Source organism: Micrasema longulum, unplaced genomic scaffold, assembly GCF_059751315.1.
Source record: "Micrasema longulum isolate JH-2025_06_02 unplaced genomic scaffold, ASM5975131v1 h1tg000340l, whole genome shotgun sequence".
Taxonomy (NCBI): Eukaryota; Metazoa; Arthropoda; class Insecta; order Trichoptera; family Brachycentridae; genus Micrasema; species Micrasema longulum.
Window position 1 is genome coordinate 12,687 of NW_028277543.1, and position 23,472 is coordinate 36,158.

At 34.0% G+C, this 23,472-nt stretch overlaps 1 protein-coding gene across 1 annotated transcript in view; it reads left to right on the forward strand.

Moving 5' to 3' along the window:
* msps (msps cytoskeleton-associated protein 5) overlaps nt 1–23,472 on the forward strand; it is a gene marked incomplete at its 5' end in the record, with an annotated part of 59,686 nt that overhangs the window by 12,370 nt on the left and 23,844 nt on the right. The window contains 12 exons of the mRNA XM_088225280.1: nt 887–1,066; nt 1,886–2,055; nt 5,662–5,823; nt 7,020–7,149; nt 7,727–7,844; nt 9,227–9,464; nt 10,933–11,068; nt 17,137–17,330; nt 17,448–17,573; nt 18,119–18,222; nt 20,778–20,963; nt 21,581–21,746. Coding sequence (XP_088081406.1) covers nt 887–1,066; nt 1,886–2,055; nt 5,662–5,823; nt 7,020–7,149; nt 7,727–7,844; nt 9,227–9,464; nt 10,933–11,068; nt 17,137–17,330; nt 17,448–17,573; nt 18,119–18,222; nt 20,778–20,963; nt 21,581–21,746 — 1,910 coding nt within the window. The remainder of the gene's footprint in view (nt 1–886; nt 1,067–1,885; nt 2,056–5,661; nt 5,824–7,019; nt 7,150–7,726; nt 7,845–9,226; nt 9,465–10,932; nt 11,069–17,136; nt 17,331–17,447; nt 17,574–18,118; nt 18,223–20,777; nt 20,964–21,580; nt 21,747–23,472) is intronic.

Consider the following 23,472-nt stretch of genomic DNA (forward strand, 5'->3'; position numbering starts at 1 on the left):
CAAACAACCATAAAAAATGAATGATTCAGAACATAATGCGTGTCATTCCCGAGCACGCTTAAAACCCTGCAATTAATTACTCATTGTCGAAAAATATATAATCTTCCTATTGTTACTCAAAATCAGATGTACCCAGTCTAATTCGCTTTTTAAAAATTATAAATTCTAAAAATTTTATATGAGAGGCAAGATAATTCGGGAGTAAAAGAAATGATTATAAAAAAAATATATAAAAAAAAAAGCTGATGGCATAAACAGAATCTGCAAGAATAGTTCATGTAATAACATCTAGTAAACAAAGACTAGTGTTACCTTTTCTTTCCTCACGTTTTTATTTATTTAATTTATTTATTCATATTTTACTCTTACAAACTATAAACAATAATAAAAATAATGTAACCTTATTGGGGTTACCCGTGCCGAGGACACTTAACAATATACTTTTTTGAAATGTTTTTACATTTGAGAATAAACAAAGAAGACTAACTTAATAAACAGAGATAATCAACAAAATATTCAGACTGTTTTAAAAACTAGGTATATATGTACATTTGTATTATTTATATTACAAAACGCACAATGAAAATAACAAAAACCTAACATAAGTTATTCACTTGTGGAGCAGTTGATTCAATATTGGTTTGGACGAATGAGACAATCCATTTTACATCTACCTAGCTCCATTATCCATTTTTTTATAGCCTTTTTAAACAAAAAATATGAAAATTGTCACTGTGTTTTTATAAATTGTTTAATGTCTTTTTAAAAATTAACATAGGTAGCTGTAAAATACGATAGCTTTAATTCTGCAGACATTGCCAAAGATATGAGAATTATTTTGAAGGGAGTCACTATCATTGATTTTCAATCTCTTCCTATTTCTAAGGTCTCGGTGACTCAAAATCTTGGATCCGTGCTGCTGCTCTTCAGTGCATCAATGTGTGGACTGCACAGTGCGGTGTGCCCTCCATATTTGAGGGGGAAATAGTCTTTGACGCCTTGAAGTCTGGTGGACCCATTCTGAAAGCAGAGTTGTGGTCGTGGCTCTCCGAAAAACTGCCTAATGGTAAGTAACTGGATCAATCTCTAGAAAAATTGAAAAAATTAGAGTTTTTATAATTTTTGTATTTCAATCTACTATTTAATAAGCCAGAAATTGAATTATTTGGAGATGAAGGTGTTGATGTAATATTTTTTTTATATAACTCTTTGATTTCTATGTTAAATAATTTATCGATGGATTTATTATTTATAACGACTATTGAAGCAAGACAAAAATTGTTGCAAAAAACTCTTGTAATTTGAATTGTGTAAAAATTTTTTTGAATTTATTTATAAACGGCCATAGCCAATTTGTACAAATTGTAAAAATAGTTCAAAGATAAAGTGGAACGTAGTAAAGGGAAAGCATGGTTAAAATAGTAAATGGTTAAACATAATAAAGTTAAAACACAGTTAATAAAAAGAGCATAAGATTTGTGATAAAACAGTAAAACATCATTAGAAAAGTAATAAAATATAAGATACGTATTATGTTTATAAATCTTACATACATATTATGATGTACACATAGGCACATTATTATAAATTGAATTTTACATATTTATAAACATATTGAATTTTTTTTTCATTGGTTATTGTTGTAATGTTTTATTATTCTTATTCTTAAGGGTGGGGGGTTACACCTCCCTGTAACAAAAAAAATCAAGATATGCTGCAATTGGTGTGTCAATGCAGTGCCCCATGCACAATTAGGTGCGGAAAGGGAATGACGATGATGATTGTATGATTACTTTGAAAAAAATCCTCATTGATTTTGGTTTTGTTAATTATTCATACTCTTCTTTGCCGAGATGTGTCATGATGGGTGTACTTTGTGTGACAGCTCCGATGAAGTCCATCCCTCGTGAGGAGCTGTCTGTGTGCATCCCGGTGCTGTACTCTGCCTTGGAGGACCGTGGGCTGGAGGTGAGGAAGGGGGCCGGGGAGGCGGTGCTGGGTTTCATGATGCACCTAGGACCGGAGGCCATGGTGCGACAAGCAGAGAAACTCAAGGTAAAACCATTTGTATATTAGTATAATTGTTCTGTTTGAAATATTTCCATTTTGGAGCCAATTTTTGAATTTTTTTATTTATAATTTTAATAAAGCCATTAGGGTTACATTAACATATTATAAGGTCAAATAATATTTTGTCTCATATGGTTAGTGTAGTCAAATTGCATTAATAAGCATTGTTTGAATATATTTATTGCTGAATGACATTTATTTATTTATTTATTTATTTATTGTGGATAACTTATATAGCGCCATTTTCGTAATAAAATACCTCAAGGGCGCTTTACATGGTGATTCTACTGTTAAGTTAATTTAATTGAAGCTTTAAATTTGTAATTTGATTAAAATAATTTATTTTGTTGTCACGTGCTACGGATTTATTCAAATGATTTAGAGAACAAGTGGGTTTTAAGTTTTTTTCCGAAACATCACTTCACTTTCACAGCCTCGCACCTCTGCTGGGAGAGCATTCCATGCCATAGGGCCTGCGACCGCAAATGCGCGCTCACCAAATTTAGTGCGCTGTTTGCGTAGAGGTATAATAACTTTTCCTCTCGCCGTAGACGTAGCTGATCTAAGCGTGAGACGCCTGTCAGCTAGTTCATCTGGAATGCATAGTTCCCTTAGATATTCCGGAGCCGAGTTGTGCAGTGACTTATACATAAGCCAACAGAGTTTGTATTCGACCCTCTGTGGAAAACGTAGCCAGTGTAGTTCCCGAAGTAGTGGAGTGATATGACTGAACTTAGAGATTCCGAAAATAAGTCTCGCTGCGGCATTCAATACAGATTGTAGGCGAGTCATTTTGTTCATTGGTAGACCTGCATAGATACCATTACAATAATCGACTCTAGACACTACAAACGCATTTATTAATTGACGGGCGGCATCAACCGGCAAATTTTTGCGTATGCATTTAATTTGTCTCAGCTGGTAGAAGCATGAACTTATCGTTCTACTAATTTGAGCGTCAAGAGATAGGTCAGAATTGAGTAAAACTCCCAGTAGTTTAACGGTGGGTAAAACGGCACTCCCTACATTGGGTAGAGCCGTATCCTGGATCAAATTCTGTCGTCTGGCTGAAGCCACCCACAGTTGTTCAGTTTTTGATGGGTTTAATGTTAGTCTGTTTTCAGCCATCCAGTTTCCTATTTTCTTGATGCATCCATCAATTAAATTGACAAGCACACTTCTCTCGCCTGGTTTGCAATAAAAATAAATCTGCGTATCATCTGCATAGCAGTGCGACCACAATCCACATTCTTTGATAATGTTCTCTATATCTTTAGTGTAAAGGAGATAGAGAAGTGGTCCGAGTACTGACCCTTGAGGCACTCCTGTAGACACCCGAAAGTTGGTTGAGCTTTTACCCTGGAACACGACTGCATATTCTCTTTTATTAAGATATGAACTGAACCACATATGTGCCTGATCACGGATACCATAAGTTTTCTCCAGACGTTCAAGCAAAATATTATGGTCTACAGTATCAAATGCAGCACTCATGTCCAGAAGAGCCATCAACACCAGATTACCAGAGTCCACCGACGTTATAATGTCAGACAGTACTCTTATCACTCCCGTCTCCGTGGAATGAAAACGTCGGTATGCCGATTGCCTTACCGAAAATAAAGAATTCCGCTCGATATAGTTAACGAGCCTGTGAGAAACTATTTTTTCTAGTATTTTTGATACGATGGGAAGATTTGAAATAGGGCGAAAACTGGAAAGATCTTCCACATCTAGTTGGGAATTTTTTAAAAGTGGAGTTACATTTGCTTTTTTTATGGCTCTCGGAACAATGCTGCGCTCCATGGATGTATTAAATAAATCTGTTAAAAATGGAGCTAATACGTTAATGCATTTTTTCAAAAGCCATGTTGGCATCGGATCTAATATACATTGTTTGTTGGGTAATGCCGCAACAATTTTTTTAACCTCATTTATAGACGTTGGTTCAAATTTACTGAATTTTTGAAGGGCATTATCTAAAATTACAGGTTTTTTCGCTGAACTACACGCCAGTCTGATTTTTTCGACTTTATTTGTAAAAAAGTCGGCAAAATCAGTGGCAGTAGCGCTTGTGTTAGATGTCTCTGCTATACAGTCACCACGAACAGATTGAAGGCTTCGCCAGAGTTGTTTTGGAGACTTTTTCTGTTCAGTGATTTTTGTACACCAGAAACTAGATTTTATTTCTTTTATAAATGTCCTATAAGAGGCTTGCATATCTAACCATATTGATCGGTCCAAAGTTGACAGTGTGTTTCTGTATTTGCGTTCTAGACGTCTTAGCTCTTTCTTTTTGAGTCGACAATTTTCGTCAAACCATGCATCAGATTTCCTTTTTCGAATAGTTTTCGTAGTAAATGGTGCATGTTTGTCTATCAGGTTAGATAGTACCTCATTGTACAACCCAACCAATTGATCGACGTTGTTTGAGCGACGGTCAATGTCCGGACCAATCAACGATGTCAGAAGTTCGGATTTAAAATGTTCTAAATTTAATTTTCTCCATGGCCTTGATGCGAGTGTTTTGTAAGTTGGTGTTGGTTTTTGGATATTAATTTTACAGTGCACTAATCTGTGGTCTGAAAGTCCGATGTCTGTTACAAAAACTGTGATTTTTTTATCACAATTCCGTCGTATTATAACATCAAGTGTACCTCCCGCATCATGTGTAGGGGTATTTACTTCTTGTGAACAATCGAAATCACTTAAAAGTGCATTAAAACGAACCGATTCTGAATCCGTCTTGCGGTCGAAACGAATGTTCAGATCTCCAGTTACGTATGTTACTTCTGTACGAGTGATGGCCCATTCAAGTAAAGATTTTATTTCCGAATAAAATTTCCGAGGTGGTGCTTTAGAACCTGGTCTATAAATTGTGATTAAGGTAAAATGGTTGCTGCCTGCGCTAACCCTACAGCCAATGCATTCAAAAGTTGTGTAGAGTGGTATTTTAATTTTTGTTAATTTAAGCTGATTTTTTGTTAGTACAATAATTCCACCGTGGTTGGTCCATGTTATATTATTTTTCTTATGAACGGTTTCAATGGATGGTTTCCGTGCCTCTTCAATAACATTGAAACCCTTACTACGAAGTAGATTAATGGTAACAGAATTATGGTCTTCATGCCAAGTTTCCGTTAATGCAAGAACATATCTGGATGACTCGGATTGCTGTCGACGATATTATTAATCGAATTCCAATTTAGAACAAATGAATTACATATTATTTCATGTGCGTAGATTTTATCGTTCAGTGTTATCAATATGTATCTTCTTTATGGGTGATCCCGTGTAATTTGGATTCGGTCCGACGTTTTAGCTACTGTTGCTGGAGCCATTTTCAGGGTAAACTATAGTTGCAGGATACCATTGTAGGAGCCATCTTAAGGGCATACTATTGTTGCAGGATACTGCTCCTGTAATAGTAGTTGAAGCTTCGGAATAGATGCAAACTACACGGGATCACCCATAAAAGAAGATACATATTGATATTATTTCATGATTGATAGTGATGTGATCATTGTTGTTAGCCGTTTAACCAACTGGCCTGTCTAATATTCTGCCTAATAAAGTATTGTTTGTTTTTTCCAGCCGGGTTCTAAGAGCGTGGTGCAGGCGGCCATAGAGAAGGCCAAACCCAACATGCCTGTACAGCCTCTTCCAAAGGCCGCAGACTCAAAGGCCATCAAGTCTGGTGGGGCGCAGTCCAAGGCCCAGCAGGCTGTCAAGCCTGGTCAGGCCAAACCTACCAAGGTATTGTAAATACTTTGTTTCTTTATTGCAGACACTGCATGTGGAAAAAGCTAGAAATGTATGTCAGGATAGAGGCGTGTGGCGTTCCATCCTCTCTGGAAATGGTGTGGTGGTAGCAAGTCCTGCTTCACACAGTTTTACAATAACACAGTTTTTTATTTTTTTATTCTTAAATTTCATAAAAAGTATAAGTTTTTTGTAAAATTCTAAACATAACTACTTTTACACATCTAGTAAATGTTATCACTGTAACTCTCCAAAAAAAGAGGCTAACTTTTGTGCTTGGAGAGTGACTTACACTGTTTTAGTTGTTTATTTAAAAAGAAAAATAAAAACATAGGATATATAAAGAATAAACATAAAACAATAATACATTCATACTAATTAAAATTTAATGTTGTTTTTACACGAGTTCAAAAAATTTCTTTAGATTAACTTTAAATTTATTTATCGATATATAATTTTTAATAGTTTTTAGTTCATTAGGAAGATTATTACAATTTTTTACACCTTTGAAGACAAAGCTATTTTGACCATGAGTCGTATGGAATTTTGGAATATATTTAAAGTAGAATATATATTTTTTTAAACACTATTTAAATAATGCATAACAGCAGTACTATGTATTCGTTTTTGGACTTTCCTACACCCTTTTATCGGTATTAATGTACTGCTAATTAATAAACTAAAGTGAGTCTAAAATATAATAATTTATAAAATAAAGTTAGACACATAAATCTTCCATGTTAAATCAATTTATAATATACGACGAGGCGGGTTGTGATCAGGAAAATAAAAATGTGTAGTCAAATACACATTCCTTCTAGTCTCTAAACTGTTGTAGCCATGCATACTCTGGAGAAACTCGGAAGGATTTCATGTCATCCTTCCCAGGAATCAAACCCAGGACCTCAAGCAAAGGTTCATCTCGGCGAAAGCGCCAGCCACTACACACTACATGGCGGACTTTTCTCAACTCGATTCTGGTTCTATTTAACATGCAGAACTGTATTCTTTGTCCACTTGGACACAAACAAAAATAAATAAAGTAGTAAATGATAAATGACAGGTTGAAAACCCTGTTTAAACCTGGACTTCCATAGCCCATGTTCAAAAATTTATTCAAATGTCTGTTCAAAATGTTAGGTATTAGAAGATTGGTGCCAAGTGGTAATTTTTGGTGTAAATTTTTCCAGGGAATCGTAAAATCAGCCTCGGCTTCATCTGCTCGCTCCAAGAAAGATGATGACGCAGAGGCCTTTGTTCCCTTACTCTCCGTCAACAACATCAAACACCAGAGAATCATCGACGATCAGAAATTAAAAGGTAACTGCTAAAGAAATTCACAATTCATATATTTGATATATTACATCCATAAACTATTGAATTGGTAAAACAAGGATGAAAGTAGGCTGAATGCTGTCAAAATGCATCTCTCATGCGGAAGTGTGTACGATAGTTGCACAAATGTCGAGATCTGTACATTATGTAAGGCTGAGACGAGCATTAACAAAATCAAGAACGGAGTTCTGCGCTGGGTTGGACATGTGGAGCGAATGGACAGCTGAAGAATGGCTAAAAATATTTCTGAAGCGAATGTTGATGGATGGAAAAATCGAGAAAGACATGTCATTACTATATTCAACAAATACTTAAAGATTGTCAAAAGTCTGAATAATCTGAGCGTATGTATGAATGTAGAGGAAGCGAGGTCTGTATGCAAAGACAGTAATAAGGCGTCATGATGGTTTGTTTGACAACCATAAATACAAATTTTTCTCTAAAAATATTAAAGTTTTTACACTTCTCCTCGGACAATGTTTCTACGCAAACATTTGAATATTCTCAAAATAATGATGATATTTCTCATTTATCAAATTAATTAAAATTTATTTTCTTGCAGTTCTAAAATGGAACTTCCTCACCCCGCGCGAGGAATTCTTCGATTTGCTGAAAGATCAAATGGCTACGGCCGGCCTGAACAAATCTCTCATCTCCAATATGTTCCACGCTGACTTCAGGTACTGTGACATAAGTTTAAACTGTTTTATCATAGATGTTTATTGCGACAGAGATGAAGTACATTCGCAACTATAGACATTTACAAGACGGGCTTATGGCCTCTCATTGGTTAGTTTAAGTACTATGTAAAGACGCACACACACACACACACTGTTAAGACGCACAACTTTTGCTCAAAGGCACCACACCTTTTTTGCACCGAGAGTGTGTAATATTTTGCATACTAAGCTCTCAAGAACTAAATATTTTTTTAAGAGTGTGGTTTAAGACTGGATTTTCCATAAGGAATGGGATATGAGTTGGAAACTGATGATTTTTCAAGGATTTATATAAGGAAATTCAGCCCTACAAGAAACTGGATATAAAAAATGTATTCTTACTTGCAGTAAAAACTTCGAACAAGGTCATTAGTTACTCCGAATCAACCAATGATAAGAGAGTTGTGATAGATTTCCAGTTTACGGTAAGTCAACTGACCAATCGACAGAACTCACTGAGAAAATGAAAAAAAAAAATGCATAACTTAATACATAAAAATTAAAAAAAATTTTTTTTGCTTAGTTTAATAGTCTATTAACAAATATGAAAAAACCACTGAACTTCCTCTCATTGGTGATGCGTATTTCATGCTAGTAAAATAAATATTTACATTAAGTAGCTCTTCTTATATAAATATGCTATGTGCATGATCTTCACAAAAACAAAATGCTATATGAAACGACTTGACTTTTATTATCTCTTGTTTAGATTTAATATTTAGTAGACACTGTTTAAATTTTAAAAAATGATGATATTATTTACTAAATGTTATAAAATATTGGTATAACCACTTACCGACCTTTCTATGTCTACCGGTTTCGAGAAGTACCCGTCTCTTCATCAGGACACCAATTAAACCAACATGCAAAACCCACTATACACCTTCACCATTGTTGTTGCACAAATATTTGAAACCAACATGCCATGCATTTAATACCGCACTGAATAGGTTATGAAAATATTTTATATTGTAGGAGAAGTAGTTTGAAAAAGAGGGAGGGGATTAAGGGAGGGGCGTAGTTTAATAGACCATTACAATAGTACATCGTACTATAGGCTATATTGAAAGGTTGTTTGATTATTGATCAAAGGAAAATTCTTTTTCAAAGCTGTCCTAATGTGAAATATTACGTCTCGAAACCGGTAGACATAGAAAAGTCGTTAAGTGGTTATATACAAATATTCAATAACAATTAGTAAAATGTTTGACTACAAAGTTAATGCTTTAAATATGAATTAAATTTATATTTCTGTGGCTACGAAACCAGTTGGTAATACGATAGAAAATAAGTGGTTAAAAACAGTGTTTTATTTTAATTAAAATAGATCTTGTCTATCTCAGGTACCACATAAAGGCCATCGAGTCCCTCATCGAGGACCTTGCTGACAATGGCCCGGCCCTGGTTGCCAACCTGGATCTGATCTTCAAATGGCTGACACTGCGGTTCTTCGACACCAACCCCTCTGTACTCCTCAAGGGTCTGGAGTACCTCAACGTGGTGTTCAACTACTTGATCAACGAGGATTACCACATGGCTGAATATGAAGCCACCTGCTTCATACCGTATTTGGTATTAAAGGTGAGAAAAGAGCAAAACTATCTGAGGGGCGATTACAATCGTCTTCGCGATGAAGGTATAGTTGAAGATAAATTCTCTCTAATGATTTTGAAGAAGGTGTAGTGTTCAAGCGAGCACTTTTTGCTTTCATTACCAGCAGGTGATCGCGCCACTCGCCAGATAGCAGGTAGACGCTCGAGTTTTGCGGGTTTGGCTGGTTTGCGGATTTTGGCGTTGCTATTGCGTTATCTTTATTCACTTTTCCACCGAACCCCAATACAAATTTATGCAATTACCTACCTTGTAATGGGATTCTTCCGACCATAACGTTCGAACTTATCTCGCGGCAGGCTCTACCAGATGTCCTGTGGTCTGATCGGCACTCGTCGCTTTCTTGATTATTTATTCATGCGATAACACAACACAGTGGATTAAAATGGCTTATTGATAACTAAAATATTTTATTAGTGATCGCGCTGAGAATATCGAAGATCACGTGCACGTTCGATGACAGTTCAGTTGTTATTGGGCCGGAGAGAAAAAGATTGTACCCACAGAAGCATAATCGGATCTTCTGACGCTAGGGCTCAGTAGGTAGCAATAAATTCAACGCCGCAACCTTGTAAATGTGCAATACACGATGCATATAGTAAATGTGGCACAACCAGCAGGTTTTGCAGTTTTTGCTTCATGCATGGTTCATTTTCTGATTTGGAGTTAGTCTACGGCCATGTGTAATAAGTAATACGTAATACATACGCTTATGTACGCTTTACTAAATACGCTTTATGCGCAGATACTAAATCAAAACATGTATCAATGCTAGAATTGAACGTAGTTATACAGAAAGCAGCCAGCCATAGAAAAGTGAAACTGAAATAATAGCCATTTTGTGAAAAGAGTGAATTATAAAATCTACACAATAGTTTGAATGTTTTTGACTTTAAGAAATGATAAACAATGAATACCTAAGTTTTTTTATATATTACAAACAAGAATCTTTTATATATTACAAATTACATAAGATTTCTCTAGTTTTGTGGGTGTTTTCTGCAAATTGAGAAATGCCGTTTTTGTGATCGACACCTTTTTCCAGAGGGGATTAATACAGTTTTGTATATGAAAGCGGTCTGGCTGTTTTTAGCAGAACATAGAATCAACCTTACTGCACCCGATAACATCAATATCTAATTTTTCCAAAATTGTGGACTGGCTGCTTTCTGCATAACTACGTTCAATTGTAAAATATTCTCACTAAACTGTTATCTTAAAAATGTAACAATGGGCTTTTTTCAGATTTTTATTTAGTACTTTTATGAACACTCAAAATCTAAGTGAAATTTGAATCAAAAGTGAGATGTGTTCTAAAATTTTGCACTCCCATACAAATTTGTGTATTGCGTGACCATATTTTCTGAGTGAAAATCTGATCAGTTTTCCGACCAGTTTTATGATCCATATAGTACAGTTATAATGTTTTATTCCTTAGGTGGGTGACCCAAAAGACACGGTTAGAAATGGCGTAAAGGCTCTCCTCAAGCAGATCTGCGTTGTATATTCAGTTACTAAGCTGTTTGGCTACCTAATGGAGGGACTTAAGTCCAAAAATGCCAGGCAGAGAACAGGTAAGCTAATTAAAAAAATATATGTTGGGATATAAAAAATTGTTCACTGATTAAATCAAAAAGTACAAAAAAAAAATTAAAAATTTATACTTTGTATTTTAGAAATTAATCAACGTAAATTAAAAAAAATAATATTTTTTTAAAGAAATATTTGCGTTCTTGTAATTTACCCAAATATTTCATTATGAGGGACATTTTCAACGAGTTGTAAATAACTCACTATTAGAAAATGGAAATCAAGTTGGGGTAGAGTGGGGTTCGAACCACGGACCTTTGATCTGTGAGTCCGAGACACTAGCCACAGGACCACAACTCGACATATACTTTAACGAACACCAGGTCTCAAACTGATAATAAATCAACAAAATTCATGAAACATGTGTTATTATCTTACAATATTCAATCAAATAAGTAAAAAAAAAGTTAAATATATTCAGCACTAAATATTATTTAGAAAGACGGCAGAAATTCACTCTAAAACAAACAAAGCAGCCTAGCTTTCAAATAAAAAAAAAAGATTTCTGTGTAATGCCTACTATCAGCTTATGCAGAAAAAAATACAGACATACTTGAGGATACCAGTAATTTAAAAAAAAAAAAAATTCGGTTGGTACGTGAGTAAATAAATCTCAAATTTTATGTATACAGTAGAACTCCGTTTATCCGAACTCCGGTCATCCGGATTGTTGACAGAAAATATAAAAAAGGAGAAGTTTTTAATTTTAATTTCATTATGGAATTAACGTTGCTGGACATTTTTAAGTAAGTTTTTAATGTGATTCCAATTCCCCGTATTATTTCAAAAGCTGTAAAATCTGGCAGTCATTAATCTAGATAATTGAAGTTTTACTGTATTTTAATGAACACCCGGGCTGAAAAGGTTAAAGTCTATTATGTAATATTATCTTTGAGAGGATTACAAAGAAAATGTGTGATATTTTATCTATGAGGGTAGATTAATTTATCTAGAATAATATTATTGTTGTCATTGTTAGTGTACTGTATGCTGTAAGTCTAAAGACAGCACTGACATTTCTGTAATCATTTCAGTTTATTAGTTTATCGAGTGTATTATACTTTTATCAATCGTATCATTTAGTTTATTGAGTAGAATTGATGTTTGGTTTTTCATTTACATTATTGCCTTGATAAATTGCCCTAAAATGCTGTGTTCAATATCATTATAACAGTTTAAAAACACAGAATTGTAAAATAGTTAATGTGAATTGATCTCATGTTTGTAAGTGAAAAAGTTTTAATATTCACGTTTTTTATGATAATGATAAAATCTTTTAGTAATAATATACTACATAATGTCTTATGCAATGATTTTATGTCAGAAACCATTTTTTTGTTCAAATTATTTGGACAAAAAAAATGCTCACTGAGAGAAATGTCAACACAATTTGCAATGGATCTTAATTTCTACAAAATGGACAGTTTTTTTTTATTGATTCATTATTCCCTATACACACCTAGTGGTGCATAGGGAAATGCACTGGTACACCAATCATGACATTGATCTTGATATTTTTTGTTACATGAAGGTAAGATGATCAGTCTTTAGCTTCAGGTGCCAGTTCTGAGACTATGAGAAATTATAGAAATTATAGAAACCTCTTGCATGGTATGACCACTAGGCGTTTTTTTTTAAACCTTTTAAATTCCAAAACTAAATGATACAAAATATCTTTTGCTGAATAAATTTTTATATGTATTTAAAAAAATAATAAAAAACAGTGTGCGTACATCTTATTCGGGCGTTTAGGATCACAGTTGGGTAACTACAAAAATTTGAATGTGGTTAAGCTTAATTTCAGTAATGCCATAATCATATTTCAAGAGTTTCATATGATCAAAATCTGTATTTGTGTTTATCACAAAACCATATTTTATATATCATATAAACCCCCAAATTCATTGATAATATATCTGTACCTCAGAGGCAGACGGATACAAATCCAGAATTTGATGAAATGACATTTCGATATTCTTCAGTTTATGATCCATGTCCACTGATTTTGAAGAAATGTTCGTCTTATAATGAAAGAACCAATGTATTAAGTTACTGAAAATACAAATTAATGGTAAAATTAATGGTATCTCGACTGTGGAATCATCTCCCATCCACCATCAAAGATGTTACTACATTATCTCTGTTTAAATCTAGTCTGAAGAAACACCTCCTTTCTCTTCCTTAATCTCTCCTCCTTTCCCTTTTCCTCTTTCCTCTTTTACCTTTTTCCCATTAAGTAATAGTTTCGATTTAAGGTAATTTATAAACAAATATGTTTATTTCTATTTTTATATATCTTTAGCTTTTTAATTATTTTTTTCTATTGAATATGTTCTGTGACTTGAATTATAAAAATAAAACTTTTATTTTATTGGTTGGTTGGAAGAAATAGCCATTTGGCAATAAGCCCGCCAATGTACAAATAACATTATGTACAAAAAGTTAAATAAAAATAAATTATTAGAAATCACTAAGATAAAGTAGATTCATTATAGAAAATAAAAGACAAGTGATACTTTAATCCACAAATTTGGAATATCCAGTGACCGGTTTCATCGCTTTCGCGACATCTTCGAGACTGGTAACTTTATTAAGAAATTAAATGTATGTATACAAAACATAGGTAAGGATAGAGAATTCAAAATTATATGGTAGTAAATTAAACTAAATTATTTTTGTCTTAAGGATCATTTACAAAGTGTTTCAGGTTAACTAATGAGTTGATATAATGAAAGTCGCGAAAGCGATGAAACTGATCACTGGATATTCCAAATTTGTGAATTAAAGTATCACTCGTCTTTTATTTTCTATAATACCACCACTTACAGATTCAGAAAATTATCAGAGGCATTGTGAAGACATCGAGTTTTTGTGTTCAAAATACCCTAACAACAAACTAATTATATTTGGTGACTACAACCTTCCCAACTTGTCGTGGGGAAATAGTGAGAGTGGCTATATTCATAGTGAAAGTGAGAACGATCGGGCGCGACCAATACTGGACATGATTAACTTTTTAAATTTTTATCAACATAATTTTATTTATAACGTGAAAAATAAGTTGCTAGATTTAGTTTTGTCAAATTATGCTAACCTTAATGTTGAAAAGAGCGTTGATCCGATCTTGCCAATTGATGATTACCACCCTCCTCTTGAATTAACATTATATTTACACGAAACCTGTTCAAAATACACTGATATTTCTTTAAATTACAAAAAGGCTGATTTTGATTCAATTATTAATCAACTTTCTAAAACTGACTGGACTTTTTTAAATAATGATAATACAGAAATATCTATTTGCAATATGTATGACATAATTTTTAATTCTATAGATAAATTTGTCCCCAAGTATCAACTTAAAATAAACTATCCAAAGTGGTTTACCGCTGAACTTAAAATTTTACTAAATTCAAAAAAAGTACTACACAAAAAATTTAAGCAAAGTCGGAGTATTCATGATTATCAGGAATTTTCCAAAACAAGAAACGAATGTAAAACGCTTTCCAAGATATGCTTTAAATCGTATGTAAAAAGTATGGAAAATTCGGCGTTAAACTCAAACAATCTTTGGAACTACATAAAAAAACTAAACAATTCTCATTTCGAATATCCAAGTGCTATGCATCTAGATGGAAAATTAGTGAATGGCACTGAAAATATTGTAAACCTTTTTGCAAATTTCTTTAAGGAAGTGTATGATGAACCTATTCCAGATGATAAGATTCCAACCTTTACTTTTGATAAAACAATTACGCTTTCAAACTGTCAAATTAATATGTTGTCTTGTAAGAAGAGACTACTCTCTTTAGATGAAAATAAATCAGCAGGTCCTGATAATGTTCCGCCTATTTTTCTCAAAAAATGTGCCTCAGTTATAGCTGAACCTCTCACCACGTTTTTCAATAAACTATTATCAATGGGATGTTTTCCCTCCAAATGGAAATCTAGCTATATAACTCCAATTTTTAAAAAGGGGGACGACTCAGATATTAAAAACTACCGTCCTATATGCATCCAATCAGTCATACCCAAACTTTTTGAGTCACTCATACTTGACCAAATTCAACATGATGTCTCAAATATAATAGACACTAAACAACACGGTTTTATAAAGGCGCGGTCAACTGCCACAAACCTAATGCTTTACCATAATTACATATCGGAAGCCTTTAATGATAAAAATCAAGTTGATAGTATATACACCGATTTTACTAAGGCGTTTGACAAAGTCTCTCACAAAATATTACTAAGTAAGCTGTATGGTTTGGGTTTTCGTGGAGCTATCCTTGATTGGTTTCGAGCCTATCTATCTGACAGGTATCTATATGTAAAAATCAAAAATGTAAAATCAGACTGTTTTTCTGCCTCTAGTGGTCTTCCACAAGGCAGTCACCTAGGGCCTGTTCTTTTTCTAATGTTCGTAAATGACATTACATCCTGTTTCCATGATGTCGAAGTTTTGCTTTTTGCGGACGATATTAAAATATTTAAAAAAATATCGGACATTAATCATTGTGAAACTCTGCAATCAAATATTAATAATTTGTATAATTGGTGTAAAAAAAATAATTTATTTCTTAATATTCAAAAATGCAAAATTATGACATTCTGCCGCAACAGGAATCCCATCGTTTTCACGTATAAAATAAATTCTTCACCTTTAGAAAAAGTTACAGAGATGACAGACTTAGGTATTCTTTTTGACGAAAAACTGAGTTTTATTAAACATTTACAAAACATTACAAATAAGAGCATGAGAACCTTGGGATTTTTGCTGCGAACGATACGGGATTTTGAGTCTATAAACATAATGAAAACATTGTATATTGCCCTAGTGCGAAGTCAACTCGAGTATAACTCAGTTATATGGTCACCGCATTACAGGGTGCATGTTAAGGACATCGAAAGAGTTCAGCATAAATTTTTGCGTTTCATCAATTTTAAATTAAGTATACCGATTGAATACATAAATTACTCATACTTAAATGATTATTTAAACATCCAAACATTAGAAAACAGACGAAAATTAAATGACTTGCTTTTTTTGTTTAAAATAATAATGTCGATGTTCGATTGTTGTGAACTTATCAATTTGATTAATGTGCGAGTGCCTGGTCGAGTTACCCGATGTAATACTTTGTTCTACTGCGGTCCAACATCGACCAATTACAGCGCGAATTCGCCAGTAATGCGGATGCATGTACTCGCGAACCAATATGCTAACAACATCGATATCTTTAGCGTGAGTCTTGTAAATTTTAAATATCAATGTATATGTTCCTTATCAAATAGAACTTAATATTCTGTTCATATTGTATTTTATAACATTATGTACCTAGCTGCTTTAAACCTTTAATTGTATTTCTTTAGCTTATTAAAAAAATAGAAATATATATATATTGCTTTAATTTTTTAAAAACCAACTTAACTTTAAAACACAGTTCTATATTTTATTACAGTATATTGTATTTTTTTTTTTTTAAATTTATGTTGTTAATACACTCATCTTTTTATTTTTATACCAACTATACTTCTTAACACTGTTCCTTTATTTTGTTCCTTTATTTTATTTCTTTATATTGTGTTTTTTTTAAATCTATGCTGTTTATATACTCATCTTCTTTTTTTATACCAACTTTACTTCTTAACACCGTTCTATCTTTTGTTGCTTTATATTGTATTTTTTAAATTTAATGTTGTTTATATACTTATATTTTGTAAAATTTTCATGTATGTAAAAGCCTTATGGGCGTGAAAAAATAATAAAAAAAATAAAAAAAAATAAAAATAATAAATTACAATGAACATCCATCAAGAATTTTCACTAACAAACTTAAAAGTATAAATGTTAAAAATAGATTCTTTAGACTTTTGTTGAACATTTGACGTCTGATTTGCATCCTTTTGCCTCTGAGAAACAGATATAATTATCATTAACGATAGAAAAGACAATGTAGCTAAAACATACCCTATTAGTGTAAATAAAAGTTTTGTAAAAACAATTCTTAAATGTCATACTCCTTGTCTGATGCACTTTCCTTTCTTATAGAGTGTCTGGAGGTGCTGGGACTGCTGATCGAGAGCTACGGGGTGAGCATCTGTGGCCCCTCACCGGCCGCGGCCCTCAAGGAGATCGCTCGCCAGATCTCGGACCGTGACAACTCGGTGCGCAACGGTGCCCTCAACTGCGTGGTGCAGGCCTACTTCCTAGAGGGGGAGAAAGTCTACAAGATGATTGGACAGGTACTTCATATTTTGGATTTGGTTATGTCTCTTTTGCTTTCTGCACCCATCTATATTAATTTGTAGCACTTTTGATAATTAAAAAAATAAATCAATTAACTATGTTCAATGTTTCAGATATCCGACAAAGACCATTCATTGTTAGAAGAGAGAATTAAACGTGCCGCTAAAGGAAAAGACACCACTAACAGAAAATCCATGCTCCTTCCACTAAGTTCCACCGGAAGACCCATTCAACAAGAGGTCAGTTAAATATAAACTGTTGACTAGAGTATTGGTTGCATGAAAATCCATTATTAAAATAATACTCTGGGTCCCGATACAGACATCTACTGAAAAAATATTTCACAAATCAGAACTTAAGACACCGAAACAATTATACTCTAAAACATTTCTCATTTATGCATTCAAAAAGTAAACTTACTTTGTACATGCAACAGTCAAATGACAGGCATAACCTCAACAATACACCACATACCACTAATATAATCACAAGATCCTCGACACAAAGACAACTTAAACTGATATAAACTTATACTCTTTTCGGGCAAAGGGACTTGTGGATTGGTTACGGAAAATCTCAACTGATTTGAATTAATTGTATTTTAGGAATTTATTTAATCGGTTTTAAATTTTGAAGCACTCTTAATATGATATTGGTTTATGCAAAAAAATTAAATCTATATGACGATTAACAAAAAATTGACCCTAGATATCCCCCTTACGTCCGGAAGGGTTAAATCGGTTGAACATAGTGGAATTATTTTGTATTTTAAAATATTTTTCAGTCTAACATTCAAAAACAGATCATCACGGACCAGAACCAACCATCAAACGATTACGAAGACGAAGAGGAAGAAGCAATTCCCAATTACCCTCCACCACAGATGAGGTGATTAAATCATTCTTCTTTTCTTCCATTTTATCTTTGCTTTTTTCTATCGCATAATGGATGTTATTTATTCGCAAATTATTACTACCTGGCTCCTATTTTTATTTTGTCTTCATTATTATATTCTTTATCTCCTATTAAAATATGACAATATTAAAAGATGTATCACTTTATAGAGTCATGCTAGAAGATTTTGAAAATATTACTGGATAAACTATGAAAAAGGTTGTTTATTTATCATTGATTTAGAATGAATTACCTTGTGGCTCAGCAGGATATTGCACTGTTATTACATCCAAACTAATTACATTTCCCCTTTATTCTATTTGTCTCTTTCTCTTACCAAGCCCGTATCATAATATCTAAGTTAAATTCGCACATTGGTTCTCTGTTTCCGAGAATTCACTCTCTTGGGAACACACTGATAACCAAAAAATAGATGTATTTGCTGTAACTTTCTAGTATTTTCAATTGTTTTTTAAAATTAAATAACTTGTTTTATAAAATTAAAATTATATTTCCTCTGTATATGTAAAAGCCCTTTGAGCGTTAATCAATAAATGGATGATAATATGTATGGCTGTTAGCTTTGTAAAGCCAAAAATAAAATTAAAAATTTTCATTCTTATTACAAAGTACATTCCGAATTTCCATAGAAATATCCAATTCCCTGTAAAATGTAATTTTTTCATTTTAAAACATATTTAATTAAACTCCTTGAAAAGCTTCTTCAAAATTGACCAATTTATATCAAAACAGTTATATAAATACAAACTTTTATACTATACTTCTTCATACTTGCTTTTATTCCCTTTTTAATTTGAAATTTCAAACCTTGGCGAACCAATGTTGCCATAGACGGAACAAGATTGCCAGTATGAAACAGAAAATGGCGGAAATAAAGGGCAGGCGATTAAGCCAGGAAGATAAGAACTCTCTGAAGGGAAATTTAATAAAGACCCCATCACTCTTGGATCTAGATATACCCGCCAACTTCAGAGGGCAACTGCCGAACGGAGGTCGACTGAACGGAGCGTAATTTTTGTTATATTTCTTTTTCTGGGGTATTTTATTTTTGAATCTGAAATTTAGACTGTGCTGTCATTTTCGTTTTGTACTCTGATGTCCATAAAGAATTTAATATTTGTAATAAAAAATTCATCTCTGTCCAATTATAATTTGACCAGTCAATAATTTTGAAAGGTTTTTTTTTAAAAGTAATTTAATGTTTGTTTTGTAAAACCTTATTTTAAGTAGGTGTAATAAATAGTTTAAATGAAAGTCTTTAGCCATTTTAAAATTTGATTTAAAAATTAACATTATTCGAAAATTCTTGCCAATCCTCGTTTCTTTTGCAGTTGGTCATTTCAATTGTTCACGGATGAATTAATAAAATTAAAAATGTGCTGTTTAAATATGGCTTTAGATTTTAAATTTAGAAAATAAATTGTTTGTATGGATTTAGCAATGGATTATAAATATAGTCTATGGTAGTATAAATATTGAATATCTGTCGCACCGTGAGTGTAAAACCAAGGTAAGGCTAATTTCGTTTCATCACATTTGTCACAAGTGTAAAGGGAAGTAAGTTTAAATGAAACATTAACGCATAAAAAATTTAAAAAAAACACACAAAATTTTTCAAACCGTCATATTATTACGTATTACGATTTTACACTCAATGTGCGATGTATATCGTTGGTGTTACTGTAATACCACGCAACTATCAAATATTTTTTTTGGCAGGGGAACCCAAAAAGCGTTCTGTTAACCCGCCCGTTCCTGTGAAGTAACCGGTGTTGCAAATTGCGCTAAATTAAATTAATATCTTGGCAACTACCATGAATTTTTTTGGCAGAAAAAAAACATTTTAGGTATATTAGATAATTATAAATTAAATATTTTATCCATCAGGATCTCCGAAAATGACAAAATATCGAGTACTCCTAGACAAATAGATAAAACATTCATTTGAGAGAAAGAGACTACATTCATTTGAGGTGATTATTATCGGGCAGTCATTTCCTAACCCCAGGTTACCCACACAGTGACTCGAGGAAGTTTTTTCACACCGTATCATAAGGGTTAATATATTACTTACGATTTTAATTAACCAAAAATACATTTTTAAGAGTAAAAATAGTAATAATTTAAAACTAATGACTCTTAGTCCCTATAAGGAATTTATTGTAGTAAAAAAATTATCCCAAATTGAATTTCATACAATGAAATCTATCCATTGTTGTTATTTTTTTAGTATACTTCTTTTTTTATGCAGAACTGCGTGGAACAAATCCACCATGTAAAAAGAGGTTCCGGTGTAGTTAATGAAATATTGTATCGAACATACAAAAACTGTCCTTTGTCAAATAAATATCGTAGATTAATATATTATGTAATAATTATCATTATTGGGTTGTGTATTTATTAGTAAACATTGTTTATTTCATTTTACTGTATGTTGTGATTGTAGTGGAATGGACAACTATGTTTGGTTTAGTTATTCTTGTTATTAATGATTAGTAAATAATATGTGAATGTGGATTTCCCACCAGGCCCCAATCTGCAGTGAGGCGAGAGCAGGCGCGGCCTGTGAGCGGTCCCTTCGGGCTCGATCCTAACGTAATGGCCGCCATCGAAGACGGGCTACAGGAAGATATTCGCGCAATGACCCGGCGTCCCGTGCTGCAGGAGATGGATCTCAGCTTCCTGGACGAGCCAGTCCAGCCGCCCCTACCTAGGTGAGGTTTTGAATTAGGGAAGCAGTAACATAGATAATAGGTACCTATTACAGCTATTCTTCAACTTACGACCGCGATCGGTTCTGGAAAATAGGTCGTAAGTCTGATTATTATACAACGATAATGAAATAGTGTATCACTGTCATTTATCGGGTTTTTATGTTTCTTTTTATATTATTTTGCGTATCTCTGTGGTTGAATAATCATTACCTTATTTGGAAATCTCGATTTAATGTATTCAGTGCAGGCGAACAACTGATCGCGGATTATGGTCCTAAAGTCGAACAGTCGTAAGCCGACGAATAGCTGTACTTACACAATAATATTATTACCAAAAGTAGCGCATTTTCCTATCATGCTTGAGTTCCCGAGTTAGATTCCTGGCGGGGGGGTGTGAAATATTAGTTTAAAAGTTAGATCTTCATGGCAACATTGGACTGGCACCTAAACCATAAAGTCACCTCACCTTCCATGTCTTAAAACAGATCCAGACACGCTGTTATTTGAATAAAATAATGATGGTGAAAATTATTTTAAAATTAGGTAAATCATCAAAGAAAAAACGAATCTTTTTTATTTAAAATATGAATCTTTTTAATATCATGTCTTTTTTTCAGTTCCTTGCCCCTGTCTCCGCCGTCGCGGCCCAACGCTGGGATTATGGAGGCCCGTGCGGCCATGCGCGCGTTGCACCAATCCCCTACGCAGCCTGCTCCCCCGATGTACGAGCAGGATAACACTCTCACCAGGAATATTCAGGCCATCGCCAGCCCCAATCTATCGGTATTTGCACTGTTCCATATTTATAACATTCATTTAGAATGTGCCAACATAAGCAACATAATATTGGAGTTTTACCTACCATTAAAACTCTTATTATGTTTCTATTGATTTCTGGAGTCCATATTATGAGAGAAGCGTTCATTTTCTTTCCCGTTGTCTGTGGTTTCGTATCGTCTATTCCTGGGTCAATGTCTTAATCTATGGTCGCTCTGTCCGTTTCCGCCAATTTGGTATCCCGGTCATCCATGGATTTTGTTTTTTCATAAAGCTCATAATGCACCAGGTAGGTGTTACCTGGACTCCAGAAATCAATAGAAACATAATAAGAGTTTTAATGGTAGGTAAAACTCCAATATTATGTGTTCTGAATTGATTTCTGGAGTCCATATTATGAGAGATCTGTCTGTTATCTCCTGGTGACCGGGTGACGCCTTTATTTGATATTAACCGGTTGAAACAGGCTTGCTAGAGAGGAACCTTTTGAGACTGTATGATTTAGCAACTTTCTTTGGTAATATTTTCTGAAGGTATTTTCAGTTTTCCAGTTTCCTCTCTCTAATATATTATCAATTGGGTAGTTTTCTAACCAATTGAGGGATGCGACCGCTGAACGTGTACTGCCGGGAGTAGCTTCCACTCCAGCCATTTTCAGTGTGGTCTTTATCCATCCTCCTATAATGGTTCTTGTAGCAGCTTTTACGGGGCCCCTAGTGCTTATAAACAGGCTTTTGAGGTTATCTACTTCCGATCTCCGATCCTTTGACAATTCTACTAGTTTTCTTATCCAAAAGACCGGGTTTATGTTGGGTTCCGGTGATTCTAAAAGTTTCCAGCTGGATTGCTGGTGTGACCGGGTGTCTGTCTTTGATCCGAAAGACGGATGTAGGATAATGGAAGTACCTTCGTCCTGCAGGTTCCCTTCCGAGATATTTAGCAACATCAGGTCGTGTACTCTCCGTCCCGATGAGAGCAGTAATAGTGTTGCCACTCTACAGGAGATCTCGTATAGGGAGTTTAATTTAGGACTATTTTTACATAGCCAGTCTTTTACAATCTGTGGATTCCAGATTGGAGATTTTGGAAGAGTAGATTTTGCCATAGCTATCGCTTTCAGGGTATGTTTTACTAAAAAATTTGAACTAAGACTTTCTTCAGCCGTTGGGTTACAGAACGTTGCTATTGCTGACTTATGCACTAGTATAGTGTTATATGACAATTTCTCATCAATAAACAACTGTGCCAAGTACCTGGCCACCTGGTTTGCAGTAGGTTTGTTAGGATGGAAATTGTTCTTTGATGCCCAGCGGCACCATCTGTCCCAAGCTGGCTTATAAGTATTTAGTGTCGAAGTTCGCCATCCTGATAGAAGTAAATTCTTCTCTTCTGGATTCCATCTGTTCAAAACGCTGTCCCACCCCCAATTTTCCATACTTCTATTTCCAGTTCTTGGATTTTGGGTGGAGGTTTGCTGGTTGATGTGTCGATTAGTACAGATTCCAAGTTGGCTATTTTCAATGGCGGTGCTAATGATCGGCGTATTAAGTCTGGTCGCCAGAACGCCCTCGGCCACCTCGGGACTGCAAGGAGAAAGGTTCCGGTTGCCTTGTTCAGGTGTGCTAGAATTCGTGGTATTAAGTTTGGCGGGGGAAAAATCCAGGCAAGATTGTAATCCCAACATTGACTGAAAGCGTTCTGAAAGATTGCGCACGAGTCTGTGCAATCTCTT